This window comes from Marmota monax, unplaced genomic scaffold (assembly GCF_021218885.2).
Source record: "Marmota monax isolate L192 unplaced genomic scaffold, Marmota_monax_Labrador192_F-V1.1 WCK01_AAM20220418_F8-fsc00083, whole genome shotgun sequence".
In the NCBI taxonomy this organism is placed as follows: domain Eukaryota; kingdom Metazoa; phylum Chordata; class Mammalia; order Rodentia; family Sciuridae; genus Marmota; species Marmota monax.
In genome coordinates this window covers 6227680-6252246 of record NW_026692848.1, presented here as the reverse complement: position 1 = coordinate 6252246, position 24567 = coordinate 6227680, and the positions used below count along the sequence as shown (strand labels likewise).

General features: G+C 42.3%; 1 protein-coding gene across 4 annotated transcripts in view; it reads right to left on the bottom strand.

The window, feature by feature from the left end:
• Window positions 1-24567, bottom strand: part of Prkn (parkin RBR E3 ubiquitin protein ligase) — a 1229219-nt gene that overhangs the window by 570526 nt on the left and 634126 nt on the right. For all 4 annotated transcript variants that reach the window (XM_046449311.1, XM_058580947.1, XM_058580948.1 and 1 more), the window contains exon 6: window positions 4481-4596. In XM_046449311.1, the coding sequence (XP_046305267.1) occupies window positions 4481-4596 (116 nt within the window). The remainder of the gene's footprint in view (window positions 1-4480; window positions 4597-24567) is intronic.

Here is a 24567-nt window from a genome sequence, read left to right as displayed (position 1 = left end):
ACTGTATAATCAAAATTAAAATGTGAGTTGGCAGAAGCAGCTTAAGACATAATGAACGCACTGGAAGAGAATATAACTAAGATCCCCAAGTCTTATCTCCCTTTGTTAAGTGACAAATGAATACATACCAGAGTACAGTCAGATTGTAGTGAGACCTCCCCCCGGGGTACTGGGAGCAAGTACAAATGGTCTGAGAGAAATCTGAGCTAATATCCAAGTCCGAGTAAATCTTTTAAGTCTGCAATCTATGGCAGCGTTGCCTCAATAAGATGAATAAAATTTTATTTTAAGACAAATTTGAAGGCCAGAAGATTGTAAAACCATTTCTACCAAACAACAACATCAGAAATGTCAGTCCTTATTGGAAGAGTTGAGGGAAGACACAGGGTGGCATCCCTTCTTAGATTTAATGCCCTGCAGGGAACTGGGTTTTAAGGCAAGTTTCTGGAAGGTTAAATTCTGACTGTGCAAACGTGGTCATTTTTTAGTTTCCCTTCATCTTTGTAAATGCAAGGATGATGAATAGAGGGGGGAAAAGTGCAGATTAGCCAGTCCTGGGGAGAGCAGCGCAGGGGAGGAGCAGGGGCGAGCTTTGCTTTCTTGCCAAATGATGGTGATTTTTCTATATTGTATTTGTTGACACATTTTATACTTAGATTCTTTTTAAAGAATGAAATTATAATGTGAGAAACAGGCAACAGAAACACTGTTTTCCCTTGAAGACACTGACACAGGGTGAGCGCCAGGGTTCACACAGGGTTTAGGGAGAGAATACAAGTTTCTTTGTCCATGTTGGTTTCATGTGACTTGATACTGCTGTTCCTGAGGCAAAATGCGATTCCCAGGGACGTCTAGAAGTTTCTGTCCCAATTTCCCTTGGAAATACTAACAGTACAGCTTCTTGCACCTTCGGGCGCCACGCTTCCCGTGTCTGGCTGCAGTCCCTGCCTTTTGTCCAGGTCACTGCATTGTTACCTTTAAACCTGAGACTATCAGCTGGCAACCTGGAGTGGTCAGCACTGTGAGGGCAAGCACTGTGAGGCAAGGAGACGCAGGCTCAGGGGCGGCTACACGCACACAGGAAACCCAGGCTGCTCTCCTTCTCCAAAGGCTCACTGTGCTCTTTAAAAGAGAGGGGGACATTTTATCAAAAATGTAAACTCAAGGGACACAAGTTGCATGCCTGAATTAAGTTTTAACTATACAAACTAGCAACGGCCTGCACATCCGTCTGATTCATCTTCCCTTGTGTGTGCAATTTGGTGGACTTCAACTCAGCACCTGCCCAGGGCCAAGGAAAAGTGAGTCCCTCACTGGTCTCATCAGTTTACAAGGCAGGGGGCAAGTGCAATTGATCCTTCCCTTCTGCGGTGATTTGGAACCAAACAAAGCCTGGGAGGAGGTTATCTATGTACATTCCTGGATTTTATATGCCAACTGAAGGCACAGAGATTATGATATTCTCTAGGGTCAAAAGTTGGCTAAGTGGTAGTGGGGCTCTTTGAATTGTTATTAAGAGGAAAATGTAAGTGATGTAAGTCTCTTATACAAAAGTATATGTCTGTAAAGCACAAGAGTGAAATTCTTATCTTGCATTACAATGATAAGAGGTACAGAGGAAAGATCTTTACAGATTAAATAACACTATACTAGGATTTAATCTATTTTAAGGTTGAATATGCCCAACTTGATCAACAATGTATGACTAATATACATGTAAAATTGAGAAAATTTATCATAAAATATATATAAGAAAAGACTTATATTTTCAAATCTGTTATGATTTTTTATTTTTATCTCCAGGAAGATACAACATTTAAAATAAAGGAATATATTTAAGTAAATTCAAAAGTCAATAAGGATTATATTAATAAAGGACACATGACATTATAATTAGTGAATGAGAAAATAATTGCTGAGATCAGACTTCTTCCTTAAGTTTATATAGTGAGAAAGTTTTGCCTTGTTTTCTCACCAAAAAAAGGGGGGGGGGGCAAATAGATAAATGAGAAATGCTTGATCTCTTTAGTGCCAATTTTAAAATGAAACATTTGTTTCATTTCTTCCCTTTATCAAGTGGGAAAAGATTAAAACTACAAACATACTCAGTGCTTGAAGAGACTCAGAAGGGAGCCTCACATGGACAATCACTTTCTAAAATGGGGCAGTGTTTCTAGAAAGAAAATTAGCAATACGTATCAAAAACGGATAAACATTCAGTACCATTTACGGATCCCATCCCTGTAACTGCAGGCTTATGTTCAAAGCATGCAGGCATTGATTTCTGTAAAAGTGTATGAATTTTAGTCCTAATTATTTTTTAAAAAAAATATAGAAGTCATCTAATAATCGATAGTAGGGAAACAGGATATTCCCATCACAGAATCTTAGGTACCATTTTTAAAATTGCCTTTATGGAATATTTCAGAGCAGACAAAACTTATCATGATGTCACTTTAAATGTAAACAACCAGATACGGAACTATACATCCAGTACAAGTACACCCTGCAAACATGAATGCATACAAATATTCTGGCATAATCAAGAAATTGGGAAGAATTAAACCTCAATCTTCCTAACCATTGGTCTACAGTGATTTCTAAACCTGTTTTCATAGTTGTGAGGTGATTACTTCCAGGTTAAAGCATAAAGCATTACTGGAGGGAGAAACCCACAAGGACCATCCACCTACACCCAGAGAGACAGAGAGTTCTTCTGCCGGCTTCCGTGACATCTGTACTCCCACGTCCACCAAGTGCTCCATCTTCCCTAGTACAGGAAGCCCCTCTGCTTCCTGACACAGGGGCTTCACTCAATTGTTCTTATGTACACATGCGCTTAAATCACTGGGTAGAGTAGCTCCTATTCACAAAATCACCCCAAAGTAATAACATAAAAATTTTACTGCAACCATATGATTCTTCCAGCAGTGGTCCCCTGGGTGTCGGGGAGGTGGCCTCCTTCCTTCAAAAGCTGTTGCCAGTTATTAATATCAGGATCAGTTTAGTAGCAGGAGGCTGGGAGGGCTGTGCTCCTCCTCAGATGATATGATCCCCAGTGTGCCTTTCTGTGTCACCATTGTCAACACCAACAGAAGGTTCTGACATACTGGCTGGAGGTAGCACTCTGATTTCCAGAAACCTGCTTTTAATTTTCCCCTTGAAAAACTGCAGTGGTTTTAATTACCAATCGCTATTGGAGCAGATGAGCTCTCATTTCTAAAAATTTCTAATGCCTTTCCTGAAAGACCAGGCGCATCATCCTCGCGCCTTGCGTTTTGAAAGCACTGGCCACGGGCAGTCGTTCCCCTTGCCCAGGGAAGCTGAACGCGGCAGTGGAAGGCGATGTCGCAGTGCTGCGGCCACAGCAGGCTAGCCGGGCAGCAGAATGGAAAGCCTGTCTCGTTGGTTGTGTTCCTTCTTGGAGACAGGTCTGTTCAACAGATGTTGTTAAGGCTTTAGGCTCCTTTTAGTCAACACTGTAAAATCATTAAAGAATAGAAATGCCATGCTAGGAATAGTAACACCCACTAATCATGAAGTCACTTTAAAAAGCCATGTAGTACAGTCCCAAAGGCCAGTGAGCAGCAACAATTAAGATGACCAGGGGTTACAGATGGTTCTGCTTAAAACTATGAGACCAAAAGTTCTTTGACTCTGTTCAGAAATCCACTTGGCTTTTACTAAAAATTTCTCCCTGATATCAGAGCTCAGTCTCCACCCTCACCTCTGAGCCTCTTCGCCAGCCTCAGGAACACGTCCAGGGCCTGTTTCTTTTACTCTGTGCATCTGAGGAGCACAGAGGAAGGAATTCCACCCTCCGTTGTTTACTCTGCAGATTAAATAGACTCAGTGTTCTCTACTTTGACCTTGGCTCCTAAGCTATATTCAAGTCCTTTTGTTTTTCTCCTGCTCTCATACCACATCCGAATTTTCTTTCTTTTCTTGTATTCACTGGGATTAGAAACAACTGGGTCCAGAATTAGCTACACAATTTCACTTTGGGCATATGAATGTGTGTGACGCTCAAACATGAATACAGATGAATATCTGGCTGAACTAATCATTTAGAAAAGGTATTTTTAATATAAGTATGGATCATATAGTCCAAGGATGAATGGTGTTCATAAATTGTTCTTCCATTCCCAATGTTAGCATCTGAATTTAATTTCCCTGTGGAACTCACTGATGTGGATGAGTGACATTTTGTACCCAAGTGCATGAGTTTACATTTTAAGTGACGCAGACTGTAATTGTTTTTAGATGGGGTCCTAACAGAGGTGAGATGACCTATTTGACTACTGATTAAACCAGGTAACTGGAATTTTAAAGAGCTTCATCACATTAGGGTATACCCAGGTTGGCCGCAGCATGGGCCTAGACCAGGGGCTCCCCAGGAGGCAGCGGCTGCTGAGCACAGTCCAGGGCAGGATGGCCCCGGGAGAGCAAGACTCTGAGGGCCACCCTTCTCAAGGCATACCTGGTGTCCGTGCAGGTTATGCAGGAGATATCCCGGCTGTTGGTTGTGATCAGGTTCAGAGCTACTGAGGTTTCTTTGTCGGAGGTTGGGTGTGCTCCACATTTGAAGAAAAATTCCTGAAAGAATGAGAAATACGATCAGGCCCGTGGATCCCAGCTGGCCAGTTCCCCCTCTCTAAGCATTTCCACAGTAAGTGAACTCTTTGGGCGAGAGGAGAAATCTGTCACTAGGTGTGCGTCAGGAATAAATCGGTATCAGATCTTTGGGGGAAAGAAATGCCCTTGGCTGGCGTTCAGTGGGTCAGCGATTCCCTCCTAGAAGGAATGTGCTCAGAGCAGCATCTTCTGCTCATGAAGCCAGGAGCTGGGGAAACACTCGGCACCCTTATTCAGTGATGCCTGCCAAAAATGAGTGAACCTGAAGAAAAACAGGATACAGGAGGAAGCCGGAAACAGCGTCTCACAAATGAGGAAAGGGAGACTCTGGGTGCTGACGTGATTTGCCCTCAGTAACACAGAGGTGAAGCCTAGAAGTACCCCAGCACCCCAAAGGGAAACCCAGGGCTTTCTCCGCGGTGTGGCAGCCGGTCATTAGCAGGTAGAGTGGAGGAAGGAGTCTAGAGAGCCCTATGTAGCGCACGCACAAGGACAGTGGACTTAGAGCAGGCCCGGCTGTACCGGGAGCGGCGTGGCCCTTCCCAGCCTCACTGGGAGCCCGTCCTCTCTGCCACGCCTGCACCCTGGAATTCCCTGGGAGACCTGCTGTCCAGCGCCCGTGCCAGGCAGCTGGGAATGACCCCGTTAGCGTCTCTGGTCTCCATTCCTTCCCCAGCCACTTTCTGCAATTCCACCTGTATTTTGGCTTTGCATATAGGCCACATTCTTTCAGTCAATAAAAACTCCCTCCTCAACCACAATTTTCTTTTTTATTTTCCTTCATTTCCTGCTTTTCTAACTTGCAGGTCGGTTTTCAACCTTCTCTGCATTCACACAGCAGTCTTTGGCTGGGCCTTGTCCTTCCTCCTGTCAGACCTCTGCATGGCCTCCCTGCACACTGCTCTCACCACTAACTCCATCTGTATTTAACGACCTGAAATGTGGAGAGTCCTTTCCCTTACACACCAGACCTGCGACTGAGAACTGATGGAAAGCCCCAGATGTGAAATCTTAAATGCAGTCGGCTCTGTAGGCCCCATGTCTTAGTTGCATTTAACTCAGCATCCTGGCCTAAAGGCTTCAGTAGAAGACAGGCACATGAATGGGCGCAGATATCTACTAATGAACTTTATTCACAAAATGGACTTTGCCTGAGATCCACAGTTTAGCCATCATGAGAACTAATGGAATGCTCTATTTGTATTTGCAACAGTGCCTGGTATAGGATACAAGTTATATATATTTTCATAAATGAAAAATTAAAATATTAATTTAATAAATGTTATGTTCTGCTTACACACTGGACAGCATCACTTCATTTGTTCTCTTAAAATCTAACTAGCCTCATTCTCCTCTGACATACAATGCTTCTCAGACTCTGCTGTGCATCAGAATCACTTGGGCAGGGAGTAGGTCCTGGTTAAAGCAGAGATTGCTGCTTCCTCCTCCAGTTTTTCTAAGTTCTAGGGTTGGGTCAAGGATTCCCACTGCTAACAGGATGCCAGGTGATGCTGCTCCTACCGCTTAAGGAAATGAACTTTGAGAGCCCTTGAGTTAAGGTGAATAAGCTCTACTTATGCACTCGAGAGACCACAGCTACAGCAGACCTTGCTTACTACATCTGAAATAATGCCACAACCCAGGCCAAACTGGATGTTCTCCAAAATTTTGGAGTGAGCCATTTTACAGAGATATGCCCCCAAATAAGGTATCTAGAAGACAAGCTATTCTTCATGACAAGTCTTGAGAATCCTGCTAGTTAACTGGAACCTATCTTACCCAGGGCAGTGGGATATTAGCTGATTCCCCGACCTGCAATCTTCAGCCCATGGTGAGGGTATGCAGAGTGTCTCTCTAGACTTAGAGGGCATGCCCAGGGTCAGCACTAGAGCCCAGGTGCAGGCCTGTCCATTGAGTCCTGCCCATGAGTCCAGGCCCTGCCCTGTAACTGCATGGAAATCACACTGAGAGATGTTTTTTTTTTTTTTTTTGGTTTCTCTTTTCTGAACATGGGACACCATCTTTTGCACTCAATCTTTTGAAATGCTACGAATCTTTCAAAGGCCAATTCAAGGGTACTAAGGAAAAAAGTTAAAACAATTCGTGACCACCCTAACAAAAAGTCTGGAGGACATGACTGACTCCAGGAGATACACTGAGCCAGGCACAACTGCTTTTTGCAGATGTAAAAAGAATCCTAACTCATAACTTAAAGTGATTCCTCCCAAACGGCTGACTTGACTAGACCATTGAGAATGTTTTTCATCTACAGATAAATAAAAGTATTTATATTTTTTCTTAGCTTGCAGAAAACTACTGTTAGAAGTTCAGCTAACACATCATGAATTGTTCTAACACCCAGTAAAATTCAGCCAGATAAAATCCAAAATCCTCCCTATTTGGGGGGGTGGATATTTATAGATAGTGATGTAAGAAACTAGAGATATTTGGAAAATTCCAGTAATTCATAGGGTGTTACAAAACTAAAATACAAAATACTAACTCTGCATATTTAATATGTCTGTGTTATCAGTGAATTTCAGTGCTCTCTCCACCATTTTTAATGAAAGGAGTGTTTCCTGTGGTATTGGAGTAACTGGTGAGCTCTGTGAAGGATCCAAGGTTTTGCCCAGCTTTCTCCCCACAGTTAATCTGCCACAGTATTATCACAGATGCCTGCAGAAAACGAGGGACTGCAGGGTCAGAGAGAAAGGACTGCATAACTCAGCACAGCAGAAAGCAGTCCCTGACACCCAGGGCAGGGCTGCAGACGGGACTCCTTGTGCAGCTGTGGTTTGACCTCGCGGCTGAGCGCTTGAGCTTGGGGAACTCAGATGTTTATAAGGAGCTGTGAGCTGGCATTGCTTTTGTCCTGAAGGGAGCTGTGGTCTTTATTATTCTGGATGATAAGCAAATCTGCCTTTTGTTCTGGAGAGAGAGATTTTCTCTTCTAAAGTCATTACTTTTCCTTGAAAAGATGGCCCCAAACAAAGGACCATCTCCCTGTTGCTCAGAATTAGGAAAGACAGACCATGGAGAACTGTCCCCCACTAGAAAAAAATGTCTTTCCTGAGAGGCCACTGGCAGAGGGATGTGGTCCCTTCCTCTCCTGTACGATCAGTGCACCAGGACTCTCCAAGCCATGCCTGACATGACGCAAGCGAATAAGCAGCAGAGCCCAACAGGAGTCAGCAGAGTCTTCTGAGGAATCCCACCTTGGGTGTCTCAAGGTGCCCACAACGGGGTGTCGTGCCACCCCACAGACAGCTCCAGGACTCTTTGTGGGGACCGTGAAGCTGTGCCTTCCTTTGGTCTTTCCCCGTTGTTCTGGAAGCCAAAGCCAGGACCTGTTCAGCTTGGGTCCCAGCAGGCTGCTCAGAAAGGTGACACCCCCCTCAGGTCCTGGCAGCAGCCCCCAGCAGGTGTCCCACAAAGCATCTGGTCCCCATGTGTCAGGGTTGGCCAGCAAAGCTGCCTCTGGGGCCCTAGGGAAGCAGAAGGCTCTGGGCTCAGCAGGACCATGTCCCCATCCATCAGGAAGACAGTGCCACACGGGCCCATCCAGAACTCCTAGCTGTGGAGGGCCCAGCCTTCTCTTATAAATGCCAACTCACAGCTACATCAGCTATGGAAAAAAGGAGAAGGAGAAGGCCCCATTAAATTAAAAGAATCCCTCCACCTGACCAGGGCCTGCTGTTCACACTGGAGCTCGCTCTGTCTGGATCCGTATCCTCACTGGTGGGAACAACACAGCTATAGAGCTAAAAATCCATGATAATAATTAGTCAGTTTTGTTTTGTTCTCAAGTGATAGTATAAGCTATTAAAAAAAAATAAGCCAGAGAAAAATAACACCTTAAAAAACGGGCTTTATAAAAGGCACACTGTTAAACACTCTGCAAGTGTTTTCCACCTTATGAGTATTAAGAATCCCCAATCCAGCAAGTGTTCCCGAAGTCCTGAGCCACACGCACACCCTTCCCATGTCCTGGCGCCACAGCCCTCCCAGTTGCTTCCGGGTGAATTCACCTCCTCTCCCTTCCAGACAGCAGAGGCCTGGCCTTCCAATCAGGCCACGCCCATAAAAATCAAGGTGTCCCCCAGGAGGGGAGCCAGGAAGGGAAGCTCAACTGTCTCAGAGTTCCTGGACGTCGCTCTCTTCTGCCCCTGCACTGTGTCACTTTGTCACCACTCCTAAGAACTGCCTTAGAAACAAAGGGGGACTATAGCCACAGCAAAAGAAATGAACCAGAACCAGCCCAAACTGAAAATGAGATTAGTACCAGGAAACAAATGTGTGGAAACTGACAGGACAAAACGCTGATCAGTCAACATTAGATACTATTTGATGGGTTCCAAATTGATGTAAAAACACCCAGTTAGTGGCTGGAATCCCTGCTTGTCCCCGCCACAGTCCAGCCAAGAGCAAGAGCAAGACCTGATAGCTCATTTACCCAGAACCTTCTAATAGGTTTCGTTGAATACCCTACAGTGAAAAGTTTTCATAGATGCTGTTTCACAATTAAGCTTGCCATATAAAATACGACTTTATCTTTACAAAGAATTTTGGCCTCCAAATCCTTTTTTTTTTCTTTTACTTTTTTGCCAGGGATACTGGGGGTTGAATTCATGGCACTCGACCACATCCCCAGCCACATCCCCAGCCTTATTTTGCATTTTATATAGAGACAGGATCTCAGTGAGTTACTTAGTGCCTCGCTATTGCTGAGGCTGGCTTTGAACTCACAATCCTCCTGCCTCAGCCTCCTTGGCTGAGGATTACAGGCCACTGGGATTACGGTTAACATGTGGTCATTTGCCTGGCTCAGGGCTCAGCTCTCGCTGTGAAGTGTAGAAGAAGAGGAGATCTTAACAGGTAAAGCAAGCCACTCTCACATTAGCCCCCCAAGGGACAGCTGCCATGGGGCTGGAGGCCAAGAGGCTGAGTCCCAGGGGTGGGGCTGTTTGTGGGAGCTGGGAGAATGAAGGGGATGAGCCAGGCCCTGGGGAGAGAGAGGAATGTATGAGGCTTCAGCATCCTCCTCCCTCTGTTGCCAACCTGGGCGAGGCCAGTCTGGGAGATGGCATCTGCTCTTGGCCTGATAGAGCGGAGGGGCAGCAGGGCCTGAATGCCACCCAGTGGGACAGCAGCAAATGCAGTCTGTGGGTCAGCGCGGCTGTTAGTGCAGCTTTCTGTTAGCCTCCATCTCAACACGGCGCACTCAGACACCGCCCTGCAAAACGAGCTACCGCGTCCAGGTCCTGAGTTTAAACTGGACCAACCCTGTCAAGATGGGCCACTGCCGTTTTCTAAGGAGATTCCCTGAGAGTCAGTGTCATCATCGTCTCTGACAGACCCAGGCATCTGCCCCTACCCAGGCAGGATATAAATACTTTCACAAGAAACAACTGTTAGTTCATTTTATTGTATTTTATTTTATTTTTGATGGTACTGGGGGTTGAACATGGATCTCACACATGCTAGGCACATGCTGTGCCACTCACTGAGCTACCCCCCCGGCCAGTTTTGACTTACTATCCAATAAGAACTTCCATTATTAATGTTAATATTAAAGTTTTAGTGTTATCTAAGTTAAAACAAGCCAAATACAGCCTGACCCCTCCACTCCCTCCACCGCCACTTGTTCTTGGCACTCGAGTGCTGTCTCAGGCCTCACACTGTGGTGTCAAAAGGAACTTGGTGCATAAATCTAGCAGGTCATCATATCAGTTTTTCTATAACTGTGTGACTTGTTACGCTGTGTAATACTTACAGACCTTGTTAATTTAGCAATACCAGTTTTAAAATTAGGTTACACCCACTTTGACAAATCAAATCTAGAAAGTTAATGAGTTTGTTATCATGTTCAATAATAAGTTTGTCTTTTCTTAATAAGATGTGAGCAAAGTCTTTAGATGAGGTGCAGAGTTTATCTGGAAAATGAAAATCAATCTACTCACAGGAACACAAAACGGAGTCCGCCCTTGCTGCGCCGGAGCTATCAGAGGCTGCCTGTCTGTACCACGTCCACTGCCAGTCCACAGCCAAGGCCTTCAAGAGGACTGTCCACCTCCTCCAGGGCCTCCATGGTCAACAGCAAATACATACCTCAGATGCATGCACATTGCAAGCCAAACTATTCTAAACCAGAAAGTCTTCAGCGGATGGAGATCCAGCCCGTGACTCTCCACTATCATTTCTGTGCCAGGCCCAACATCACTGTCATTTTTATATCACTATGGCTATTATTATATTTCAAATGTATTTTTAAATGGGATTCCATGGAATTCTATAATCCAGAGGCTTTGAAAACCTAAATTTTTATTCCTCCCCTCAAACTTTGGCACTAAATTTTATTTATGGCAAAACAGGAAATGAATTGGCGTGACGTTATTTTAAGTCTGTATTTATCCCACTTGGTGTAACTATCCATGCTTTTCAGGGCAAAATTACCAATTTTTCGAAGCAAGTGCTTTGACTATGGTTGCAATATCTCCTTACTTGTTCCTATTTTGTTCTTTCAAGTCATGAAGGGTCTGTGACTCCAAACTTGCTGGAAATTACCCAAACTGCATCCACTCCATTCTGTAGGGGCTCCCTGGCAGGGAGCGAGTGGTTCCTAAGAGCCTCTTTTCCTAATGAATAACCTAGGCTCAGGTGCTACATTTAGGATATTAAACACTTCCCAAAGCCCGATGTGTTAAAGGCCGGGTCCCCAGGGGCACTGCTGGGAGGTGACGGGAGCTTTAGGATGCGGGGCCTACCGGGAGGTCCTGAGGTCATCACAGGTGTGTTCTTGAACAGAATCCTGGGGCCCTGGCCCCTCCTGCTTTTGCTTCCTGGCCACTTGTTCTCAGGTGAGCAGGTGTGTTCTGTCATACACTCCCCACGGTTGTTGTCTGGCACCCCTGAAAGCAATGGGTCTCCCCCATCAAGGACGAGAACCTCTAAAACCATGAGCCCACATTGTAATGATCACAATGTGGCAGTCAGTTTTCTCCTTCAGGTGCGATGTCTGTTGCCCAGTGAGTCACACCAGCGTGGTACCTGGGCTCCTGGGTTTCCATCCCTATTTCAAAAGTGTCTGTGGATTGTTACTTCTGTCTAACCTCAAAACAAAAGCCTTTCCTTACGTGATGTCATGTGCTTGATAGACAAATTGAGCCGATCTGTTCTCTCTCAATTTTGTAGCCTAGCCAGACCAGGAAAGATAATATTTGTTGTTGTGGGTGTTCCTTATTTCCTTTAGAAGTTAAAGGTTTCAAGTGCTCTCATAACGCTGGAAGAACACAATGGCATCCATAACATTTGCTAGTTTCATGTTTAGGCAAAGCTTTCCAGCTCTTGTTCTCAGATAAATAAAATGAGCTCTTAAAATATTTTGTTGTTAAAACAGAGAATTTCCTTTTGTCATCTCCCACCACCTATTTTCTATTCCATTACACGATATGACCTCCAAGAGAAACTCCATAAACAAGTATCTGTGAGCTGGCAGTAATCTGCAAGGAACTGAGGAGGAGGTCATAATTCTGAAAATTCACTATGGATCACCATCCCTAGACAAGCTGCTCTGCCCCTAGCATTTTCCAGGCACTCTCTAGAAGCTGGCAGTTATTTCATATTTACTTCTAAATTGCAGAAAGAATGTGATTCTAATCAACAATGGCAAATCATGCTGGCAAGCTGTTTAATCAAGTCCTGCTTAATTGTCTTCCAGAGCAAGGCCTTCGAAGCCTTCCAACTTCCCCCGTCACAGCTCCCCTGCCGTCCTCCCTCCCGGCCCCTGTGAAGACCTGAAGAGCTTTGCTCTCCCTGGCCACGGCCCCGGCCCATGGTTCTCCCTCAGTGGTGTCTGTCCTTCTCTTGCCTTCTGTACCCCTTTTGCCTTTCCAACCCTCAAGTGTCCTTTGGGTCCTTTGGGTCTCAGCTTCACTACCCCTGCAGAGTCACCGCCCTGGAGGCCTTCCCTGGCTCCACAGCTCTGGATGAGAAGTCTTGCACACGGGCAGCTGAAGCCCTTGTGGATGTCACTGCGTGTCTGCAGGACTCAGGCGCACCGAGGATTGGTGGACGTCCTCTCCAGGGCAAGTCGGGAGGGAATGGGCACTCTCCACAGATCTGAAGAGCAGGAAGGGAAGATCCGGGGGAACTCTCTTGGCCCTGGGGTCAGGCCCAGGGTAACCAACTGCTGAGAAAGCCCGCAGCCTACGGGCCTGTCCCTGGGAACAGAGGCTCGCTCTGTTCTTTCCCTCGGCTGCACCTCTCCTTAACCTCACTGCTGAGCTGTTCTGGGATCCACTGGGCTCCTTGTTTGGAAAACAGGCTGGCTCCCTGGCACAGGTGGCAGCAGAATGACGCTGTCACTTTTCTCTCACAGCCAGAGTCTGAGAAATGCAGCAACTGCGGCTGCAGACTGTCCACCCTGGGCACAGAAAGTGCAAGAGAAACACACCTTTTGGTAGCAATGATTCACAAAAATGATAATATAACTTGTTTTTGGCTACAAGCAAAGAGAAATATTGAGCAATAAAAAAATACTCTAGCTTTAAAACATTTTAAATGACTTTAGACTTGAAATCTAAACTTTTTTCTCCTCAAAAGTCCTTGTTTCTCTGGCACGTAGGATTTAGAGCTTCTCTTTATTCTTGCTTTCTTTATTGCAGGCCATACACAAAACCATAAACACTCCACTCTGGACAAAACCGGAGAGGCTTTATTTACTCTTCCTCACATTCTTTGTATTTACTTTATTTCTTCATTAGAAGAGAAAGAAAGTGTGATTTGTAGGTTCACCTAAGAACTGTAGACCTTCAGGAAAACTAAGATGAATAAAACCAGGAAATAAATGTTACAATGAATGTTTTTATTATATGCTAGTAGAACCAATTGTAAATGGAAGAATTAAAAGCAACCATTCTATTTATGCAAGATATCTATACGTACACTTAGTTATTTCCCATGGAAGGGTCAACTTCAGAGTCAAATTGATTAATACCACATCTATCCTTTATCATGAGATAAAGGAGAGAAAAATCAAAGCTTTTGAGGTCACAAGTGTGCCATTAAGTTAATTATTTCTCTCTCGCCCTCCTAAATGTTTTGAGAAATGCATGCTGTGCTGAAGATGAAGATGAAGGACAGTCTCACCCTAAGGGACCCCACAGTCCAGTGGGCAAGAGGTACACAAAAAGAGTGGGAAAAATAAAGGCTGCAAGGAAATATGAGTGAGCGTCCCTCATCCTGGCCAGGCTCGACACAATACGACCTGAACATGTCCCAGAGATGGCACCGATGTGCACAGCTGGCACGGGGGACAGGCTTCCTAGACTGACACCAGCCACTGCTAGGAGGCCACAGCCCACAGCCCACAGTAAGGGTTTGGGGCAGGGGGAGTCCTGTTGGCTCCACTGTCAGAACTGCTTGGCCTTTAACCTAAAGAAAATTCTGAAGGAAACAGCAAGAACAAGAACGTGGATCTTGAGAATGCAGTTTAAGATTTTAAAATTCAATTAAGATGTCAAAAGTGGGGGTCGGGGGAGGCAGAAAAGGAACCCTATTCATGGAATGAAACAAGAGCTCAGGCCATGAGTTCAATATGTAAATCCTAGACGGAGAGAAGAGTCAAAGAAATAACAGCAGCACTGTGTGAGTCAAAGCAGGGGCTTCCTAAGCTTCCCCCAAAACGCAGATCACAAGACACGACAGAGCTACTTCCTGACTCATGTGAAGACACTGGTGTGTTTAGTTTAAAAGGCCGATAAAGCCAACTAAAAGGTGAATTATATACCAAAGAACTCGTGAATAATGACACACACACAAAAATAAGATGTCAGCAATTTAAAACCACATTGTCTCAAAATGTGAACGCGTTTTCCTGCTTTTCAAGGAAAAGCTAGTGAGCATCATCTCTGAGGCACTGAGGATATTAATAGGGTCAACACAGCAGGCAGAGAGTGCTCACTCTAGGACCCAAAACAACCAAAAGCAGCGAATGGACACACGGTGCCCTTCTAGGCAGGGAAGATCACACTTAAAAAGCAAGAAGGGTTAGGGTCTGTGTCAAGTGCAAAGAGGCCTCATCCTTCACATGTCATCAACCTAATCCAGATCCTCAGAGGAGATGTATACGATTATGCCACCAGCAAACCCAAGTCACTCCATCAAACTTCTAAGCCATTCCTAATAAAACTCTCTGAAAACATTTAGAAATCAGATCCATTAGTAGCAATAGCTACCATGAATTTGATAAAGTCACTTGCCAAAAGGTTATAATAATCGGCACTAGTGATGGTATCATCCATTGCACAGTAAGAAAACTCAATGCCTATCATCACTGGTTAGAAAAATGACAGATTTATCTTCATTTCCAAATGACATTAGGGCATAACTAAAATGCAGAGAGACTCAGTGAAAAGTAACAAAAATTAATGATAAAAACGTAAGTGGCGGGATGCAAACCATATAATAAAAATTGATATTTTTCATAGTAGCAAAATCCAGTTAGAAGTGGAACAGAAAAAAAAATAGTCTCATTCCTAATATTGACAAGAGCTATAGAATATTAATGCATTTACTCAATAAGAAAGGCAAAGGACCTATGATGAGTATTTAAAAATGAAGATGAATCCATGAGAAGACAAGTGTTCCGAGTGTATAATATTTGTGGTGCAAGTCATATTGGAAGCTCAGGTAGAATTATTTTCTGGGGTGGGGGGAGGAGAATAGACATAATGACTTAAAAATAAAATGATAAATAAATGTATAAGAATTTCTAAGACAGAACGTGGTAAGCTATTATAAGACAAAACTAGTATTTTCATAAAATATTTAAATAGGCAAGTGGAACAGGACAGAGTCTGGAAATACCAGTAAGTGTATATGTAGCCTGTGTTATGACAAGGTGGGTCTTCTGTGGGCAAGACGGTTACTGGTGAGTGGCGTGGGAACAAGTGTGTAGCAGTAGCTGGAGTGAATCATTGGTCATTCATCATTGCAGAGAAGAGTTCTAGATGTTTTAAATATGTAACTATTAAAACAACAAAAGGTGTACTAAAATATTAGATGGGAAACACGGGTGGCTATTCGCAAAACCAAGCCTTGCGGTAAGAGTGGAGGGAGAGCTTTACAAAGGCGTAAGCTGAACGAGTCTCTCCACGTAGGGGACACGTTCTGCATTTCAAGAATTTCTGCAACGAGATGAACTTGTTTACAGAATCTATCTAGACAAAGGGTCAATGTACCTATCCTTGAAAAGTATCTTTACCAATTATTTTAACAAATGGCAAATGTTCCAAGTCAGTATCAAAGGATTTGGTAAATTAAGAAGAGAAAACAAAAAAGACCAGTAACAGGAAGAGACGCTTAAAGTCACTGGTAGTCAGAGAAATGCTAATCAAAAGCAAAGACGAAATAACATTTCCAGGGGACTTGATCAAAACTGAAGGATGCTGGGCTAATGGGATGTGTTAGGGACCATGTGAGCTAGGGGAAGCACTTCTGCCTCCCTATCAATATGGATGAAATTTTTAAATGCACATTTTTTTGCTCTTCTTATTAACACAAACAACAGCAGCAACATATAATAATTTACATACAAGGATTTTACTCAAGTGTACTTTGTAGGACAAAAACACAATAACAAAAGAATTTTGCTCAATAATTGTACTATGGAATATTATGCAGCTATTACAATGACCAAATTTGGTCTATGTGTGGGTATCGATTTTGAGAGATTTATTTAGGAGCTGCTATTATGAAAAAAAATAGTTATAATGGAACAAAGAGTGCTAACAACATTTAAAGAAAAAAAATCCATGGAAGTATAGATTTTTTTTAAATGAGTACAGAACAGTTTCTAGAAGAACTCACAGGAAAAAAATTCACATTAATTATTTTAGGGGAATGAAAACAGTGGGGGGAGAGGAAGCTATCAGCTTCTTTATATATTTCTTTTTGTTTGAATTGTTACAAAAGACATGCACTCTTTTTAAATATTCAAAAGAAAGGCAGTCAACACCAACAAAATGAAAGCAAACCATCCCAGGCAGTGAGATGCTCTGGCCAGGGAGGCCACTACTGAGGGCTGGGTAGATCAAGTCCTGCTGGATGTGGCCAGGAGAGGAGGGAAAGGGGATGTAAGGATGCTGCAGACTATGGCGTAGGCAAAGGGTCAATAAATAGACCTGTCCTTGAAAAACATTTTTAACAATTACTTTAACAAATGGCAAACGATCCAAGTCAGTATCATAGGATCTGGTGAATTAAGAAGAGAAAACACAGAAGGCCAGTAACAGGAAGTCGGAGTGGGTCCGACACTGTCGTCCAAGGGTGGAAACAGGGGCCAAGCCAGAGCAGAGAGAAGCCGGGAGACTGCGCCCTTGGGGTGGTGGGCTTCATCCAGGAGGCCAGGCAGACTGTGGAGGGCTGTAAGAGGGGAGCACGGGAGGAGCTGAGAAGCCAGGTCCAGAGCCTAGTGGAGGGAGAGAAGCACAGGAAAACCTTGGGACCCACAGTTTCCCGGTGGCCAGCCGAAGCCCAGTGTGGGCTTGTTCTGCCATGTCCTGCCACGGCTCTGCTAGACGTCAGTCTGGTTGCCAGGCCCTCACTGCTCTGGACCAATGCAAGGACCCCCCATCTCCTCAAGCCAGCAGTGGGCACGAGCTGGTGTCAGAACACATGGTTCTTTTATGGTCACTTTGTCAAAATGTGGTCAATATTGAAAATAATGCTATAACTAACTCCTAGTGGTACCTCAGACTATTAAATTTTATTTGCATTTTTTTTCAATTTCTTTATCCGATTTATAACTCCTCTTAATAATCAAATTTATATATTCCTGGTATGAGTCATACTCAGCTAATTACATAAAGGAAAGCAGATACTTAGTAAATCAATTTGTTATAAAATTTAAGACGATTTCATTAATATGTATTACTATTTTGAACTTTTATGCAATACTATTTAAAAATACTGTTTGGCATTAGACAGTATGTCTGAAGGGAAAATTGGAAGTATGACAAACTGCCTCCCCCCAAAATGTCTTTCCCAGGATTTCATATATCAAACATTAGCCTGCAGGAGCTGTTTATGGTTAGGTTATAAAACTTGCTGGGGGGGAAAGTTGTTTATAATGAACCTGGAAAAAGCACCTAAATCATCAAGCTTCAAAAGGAAGTCACACCAAAAACAAGCCAACCGTGATGTGCCTCTGACATTGGACTCCTATCAGCAGGTCACTCTCAGCTACAGTGACCCACGAAGCTCAGTTCTAGTTTACAAAGGGAGAAGCCTCATCCTACGTTCCTGAATGACAGCAAGTACGTACTATGCCCTCCGTGATTAGCAGAGATCTGGGCGGCTAGCCCACTGGACACGGTGTGTCCTGTTTCATAGATGCGTTCCATTCTGTTGGCCGGTGCATTTGATTGGATGAAGTTATTTTCATTATAAACGTATACCTGTATATTCATTAATCATAGTGATTGCTACAAAAAGTATTACCATGTTGCAGTAGAAGCCTAGGACAATATTGATTTTATGTGACTTGGGTATATACTATGACCTCCCACTTAGAACAGGAGGCAAGGCAACCAGGCACTGGGGTCCTATCACTAACTAGGAGCTTTAGCTACATTTTTTGACCTACCTGGCCATATTTCATGATGTTGTACTGTGTCCCTGCCCCTTTCTGCACTGAAGACCTGATAGCAGGAACAAGTCCTCTCTCTCCCCAATCACCTAGCTTGTTACCAGCCAGCTAGACGGAGTCCCTGCAGGGAAGAATGCTGGGTGTTGTTTCCATTACCCTTCTCAAACCATTCCAGCCAGTCGGGCTCCTCAGAACACACTGAGTTACATACATTAGGCACCTGCTATTCTGCTCTGACCAGGGAGAACCTCTCCTTATGCGACTTGTGCAAACCTAGTTTCCTCTCAAGAAACCAAAACTTATTCAGGCCTATATTACTGATGGAAACACCCTCCCCCAACCAAAATATACACAAGTAGAATCAAGTTGGACACTGTTGTCAATATTATTTGGCTGCAAATATTCCTTTTATCACCAACACCTGGTGCTCAGTGACTATATCATTACTTGGCTGGTTATATATAAGCCCATCTGTGCAAAAATGGCCAAATGCCTGCCCGTAATTGGCCAGACCTGAATCTAGGAACACACGGGTGCCAAGCAATGATGAGCTTTGATGACCTTCATAACCCTGGGAAAGCAATAAAGCTGACAATATTTAAAAATATGTAGCAATAATGTGGAAATGCAGAAACATGTATATTACATTAAAATAATGCAAAAATTAACATTTATGCAGTAATTTTAATACCCTTTAAATATATTATTTGCCTTGTCTTTTCTTTATAAGGACTTTTGGGAAGTATGAGTTTTACCAGCTAATATTAAACAAGAAAGTAATTACTAATAGCACTTCTGAAAACCCTCTGGATATGAAATCATGAGTTGATGACTTTCAGCTATTTATCAGCCCCCAACCCACCAATCCTTGTGCACATACATTTGATGTGGTATTGTGAGTTTATCATGGCTCATTCGGAAGTCTTCAAGTATCTGTAAACCATAATTGACACGGAGCCCTGTATACTCAATATCTTAGAATCTCCTTTTATGAAACTGGGAACTATTAATACATTACTATACACATCGGCACCTCTATGTATTTGTACATGAATAAATGTTTTCTGTTTCTCAAATATCTATGTGTGTCTGGTGTGAAGGATAAATCAAACTATGTGTGTACTGCCAGGACTCAGTTCTAGATTATTCTAGTTAGAGCTTTCTCCTCTGCTACCAAGGGCTGTTATTTCATTAGCTGAGTTTGCCCACCATGCTGAGATTGCAGTACTTAAAAACAGCATTTATTCACACTTTCAATGACAGAAAGTATAAAGGAATTTTCTGGACTCCAGTAAAGTCTCAAGAGAATAAAATACAGTGCAAGACAAATCCAATCTCTTTATAAATACTTGCAGTGTAAATTTGTCAAAGGGTCAATTTCCAGTATATTTTCTCCCCCCTAAAATGCCTCAATATAAATGGGATCTTCAGGGAAATCATACTATAGAAATCAGAGATTTATGGCATCCATTGATGTTTCCGAAGACGAGGAGTGTGAATTGAGCATGTGTGCGTGGGTAATTTTCCTCACAATACCATCGTCATTTTTCACTCCTTTGAAAAAGAAAGCCATCCTGTTTTGTTGTTGTTGTTGTTGTTGTTGTTGTTGTTGTTTTTGTGTGTGTGCTCTTAAAAGCATTTGATAGAAAAATATGTAGATTCTACAGATTTAGGAAAGGGTAAAGAAGGATTTTTCATACTCTTAACACAAAATTATACATAGCTCCCCCACACCACAAAAGATATACCTACAAGCCCTGTTCCTCCCTTCTAGAATCATCACCACGGTGAGCTATGAAGTCCCAGCAGTAACAACAAACCCAAAGCAGCATCAACTGCTGTTATGATTGGACCTGGAAAGTCCCCCAAAGCCCAATGCTGGGCCATGCATACTGCTCAGAGGTGAGATGATGGGATCCTGACGGCTTCAGCAGCATGAGTGGCTTAATCCACTGGCAGCTGAATGGGCTGTTGGGAGGCAGATCGAGATGGAGGCAGTGGGTCGCTGAGGGTGTGGCTTTGGGGATTACATCTTTCCAGGGCCCCTTCCTCTCTTTCCTGGCCGCCATGACCTGAGCAGCTTTTCCTCCCCCAGGCCTGTCCACCATGATGTTTCTGCTTGGAGCCAGCCAACCACGGATGGAGACCTCTGATGCTGTGAGCCAAAATAAATCCTCTTTCTCCAAGTTGTTTCCCTCAGTGTTTGTCACGGTGACAGAAAGCTGACTAACCCAACTTTCTGGAGAAGAAACGGTCTAAATGAAGATAATCGGCACTCTGGGTGAAGGGATGCTGCTAATGCCATGTGCTCCCAAGGGTACACTAGACTCAACTGGTCACTGCTGCAGTGACACTAGGACATACGTACACACCCATCACCCAATCCAGATAATGAACACGTCTCCCATCACCATCACAGTTTCCTTAGGCCCTCTGTAGTCCCTCCATCCTGCCCCTCATTCCATACCCAGGTAACCACTCACCAACTTCCTGTAACCACAGATAAGTTTGAGTGTTCTAGAATTCTACATAAAAATTACTTGTTATTATACTTTTTTGGTCTAATTTTTATGCTTTAACATAATCTTTTGAAATTCATCCATGCTATCAAACATATCAATTTTTATTTCCAAATAAATAGGCAGGATACCTTTCCAAACTATTATTTAAGTTTTTAAAATAGATTTCATTTTCTAGATATGTTTGAGGTTCACAGAAAAATTGAGTAGTAAGTACAGTTTCCCTCTAACACCCTTCCCCACGGTATGTACAAGCTTTCTTACTGTTGACATCCTCACTAGAGTAAAACTTTTTCTATAATTGATAAATTTACATTGATATGTTGTCACCTGAAATTTAGAGCTTACACTGGGGTCCACCCTGGTGTTTTACATTCTATGGATTTGGACCAATGTGTAATGACAGGTATCCACCATTTAAATATCATACAGAATAAGTGAACTGCCCTAAAAATCCTTCACACTCCACCTGCTTATCCCTCCACACCTGCCATCTCCTGGCAACTGCAGCTCATCTCCCCATCTCCATGGTTTTGGTGTTCAGAAAGCCATACACTTGTGCAACCGTGCAACATGCAGGCTTTTGAGATGGCCTTCTTTAGCTCAGTAATACCCATTTAAGATTCCGGTATGTCTCCTCACGGGTTGATAGCTCAGATCACTTTAGCATTAATCATACTTCACTGAGTCAATGTACCACACTTTTTTTGCTTCCAGGTTTGGGCTATTGTGGATAATGTGCTAAAGACATCCATATGCAGGTTTTTGTGTGGACATTCAGCAAAGAGTTCCACTACTGGATTGTGTGGTAGGGTATGTTTAGTTTATAAAACCTGCCAGATTATCTTCCAAAGTAGCTGTGCTGCCTTGAACTCCCATCAGCAGTGAGAGAGTTCCCACTGGTGGTGTCAGTGTTCTGGACGGGGCCATTCTGATACGTATATAGTGAGACCTCATTTTGCTATTTTAATTAGCATTTCCCAATGAGCTAACATGTGGAGCATTTCTCCACATATTGATTCACCATGTACATCTTCTTTGTGAGATGGCTATTCAAATTTTGGCCCACTCTCAACCAGGCTGTTTTCTTATTATTGAATTTTAAAAGTTTTTTCATGTATTTTGAACAGTCCTTTATAAGATACATATTTTACAGCTTTTTTTCTAAGTCTGTAGTCTGTTTTCTCATTCTCTTGACAGTATCTTTCCCATAGAAGAAATTTTCGATTTTAGTAGAGTCCACCTTATCGATTACATCTTTCATAGATGATGTCTTTAGTGTTATATCTAAAACATCACCAACATACCCACATCACTTAGAATTTCTCCAATATTAAGTGTTAAAGTTTTGCATTTTACATTTAGGACTATGATCTGCTTTGTGTTAATTTTTATGAAGGGTATAAAATCAATGCCTAGAATATTTTTTTCCTTCTTTTTTTTTCCTTTTGCTTGTGGATATCTACCTGTTGTAGCATCATTTGCTAAAAAGACTCTTTTTCCTTTATTGTATTACCTTTGTCCCTTCCTAAAAGATCATTTGACTATACTCATGGGGTATATTTCTGGATTCTCTACTCTGTTACTATGTTCCCTTCTTCTAGCCACCTATTCTTTTTTCATTATCATACTGTTTTGATTTACTGTAGCGTTTTGGAAGCCTTGACATGGGGTAATCTTGTCCTTCTTGAATATGGTGTTGGTTATTCTGTTTTGTCTTTTGATTGTTTGTTTAACTTTTCAAATAAACCTGAGGATCCATTTGTTCATACCCACAGTTGCGATTACATTGAATCTATAGATTGAATAGGGAAGAATTGACATTTTGGCAATGTTGACTCTTCCCATCCACAAACATGCAATATTTCCCTCACATATTCCATGCTAAATTTCTTTCAACAGTCTTTTTATTTTTCTTCCATAGACCTTTTTACATATTTTGTTATATTTAGATCCAAATATTGCATTGAGGAGAATAGTTAATGTAAAAGATATTGGGTTCTTAAATTCAAATTCCAGTTGTTCATTGCTGATGTACAATAAAGTGATTGACTTTTGTACATTAATCTTGTGTCCTGAAACCCTGCTATAATTGCTTATAAGTTACAGGGTTTTTGTCATTTTGCATTTTCTGCATACACAACCATGTCTTTTGTGAACAAAGGCAGTTTTATTTCTTTGTTCCTAATTTTATATCTTTCATTCCATTTTGCTGTTGGCTTCTTGAATTAGCTAAGACTTCCAGTAAAACACTGAAAGGAAGTAGTGAGAGCGGAAGTTTTGCCTTGTTCCTGATCTCAGTGGGAAAACCTCTAATTTCTCACCACTGAGTGTGATGTTGGCTGTAGTTATCTTGGTAGATATTCTTATCAATCTAAGGAAGTTTCCCACTATCCTTATCTGCTGAGAATCTTCTTCTTTTCTTTTTTTTAGTCATGAATGGTTGTTGGATTCTGTCAAAAACTGTTTCTGCATCTACTGACATAATGATGTGCATCTTCTTTAGTCTATTGATATAATATTACATTAATTGATCTGCAAATGTGGAACGACCTTGCGTATCTGGAATAATGCCTGTTGGTTATGTTTTATTCTTTTAAATACATTGTTGAATTTGATGTGCTAATATTTCATTTAGGAATTTTTCATTTAAGTTCATGAAAGATGTTGGTCAACACTTTTCTTATATTTGTCTAGTTTTTGTAATAGGGCAATACTGGACTCATAAAATAAATTAGGAAAATTCCCTCAACTTTCATCTTCTGAAAAAGATTGTAGACAACTGGTATTACACTTTCCTTAAGTATTTGAGAAAATTCACCAGTAAATCCACCTTGGCCTGGTGCTTTCTTTTTTGAAAGATTCCTGAGCATTTATTAAATTTCTTTAATGCATCATCTATTTGTCTATTTCTTCTTCTGTGAATTTTAGCAGTTTGGTCCATTTCATCTAGGTTATTAAATTCAAAGACATAGAATTATTCATGATATCCTTTCTTATTGTTGCAATGTCCATGAGATCTGTAGTTATGTCCCTTCTTTCATTTCTGTTAGTAGTAAATTGTGTCATCTTTTCTTCCTTGAGCTGGCCAGAGGCAGATTGACTTTATTCATCTTCTCAAAGAACCATAGTTTAGTTTCACTGTTTTTTTCCTATTGATTTCCCATTTTTAATTTCATTGATTTCTGCTGTAAATTTTGATATTTATGTCCTGATTTTGAATTTAATTTCGCCCTCTTCTTCTACAGGGTCAATTTACTAATTGATTTTAGGTGTTTCTTCTTCTAATGTATGAATCCAAGGCTACACATTTACTTCCAGTATTGCTTAAACTATGTCCCACAAGTACTGATAAACTGTATTTCATTTTCATTTAGCTCAAAATCACTCAATCAACAAATACATGGAAAAATGTTCATCATCTCTAGCAATTAGAGAAATGCAAATCAAAACTCCAATCGGAATGGCAGCTATTATGAAGACAAACAACAATAAGTGTGGGACTGCAAATTGGTGCAGCCAATATGGGAAGCACTATGGAAATTCTTTGGAAAGCTTGGAATGGAACCACTATTTGACCCAGCTATCCCTCTCCTTGGTTTATACCCAAAAGACTTAAAATCAGCATACTACAGGGACACAGCCACATCAATGTTTATAGCAGCACAATTCACAATAGCTAAACTGTGGAGCCAACCTAGATGCCCCTCAGTGGATAAATGGATAAAAAAAAACCCTGTGGTATATATACACAATGGAATTTTA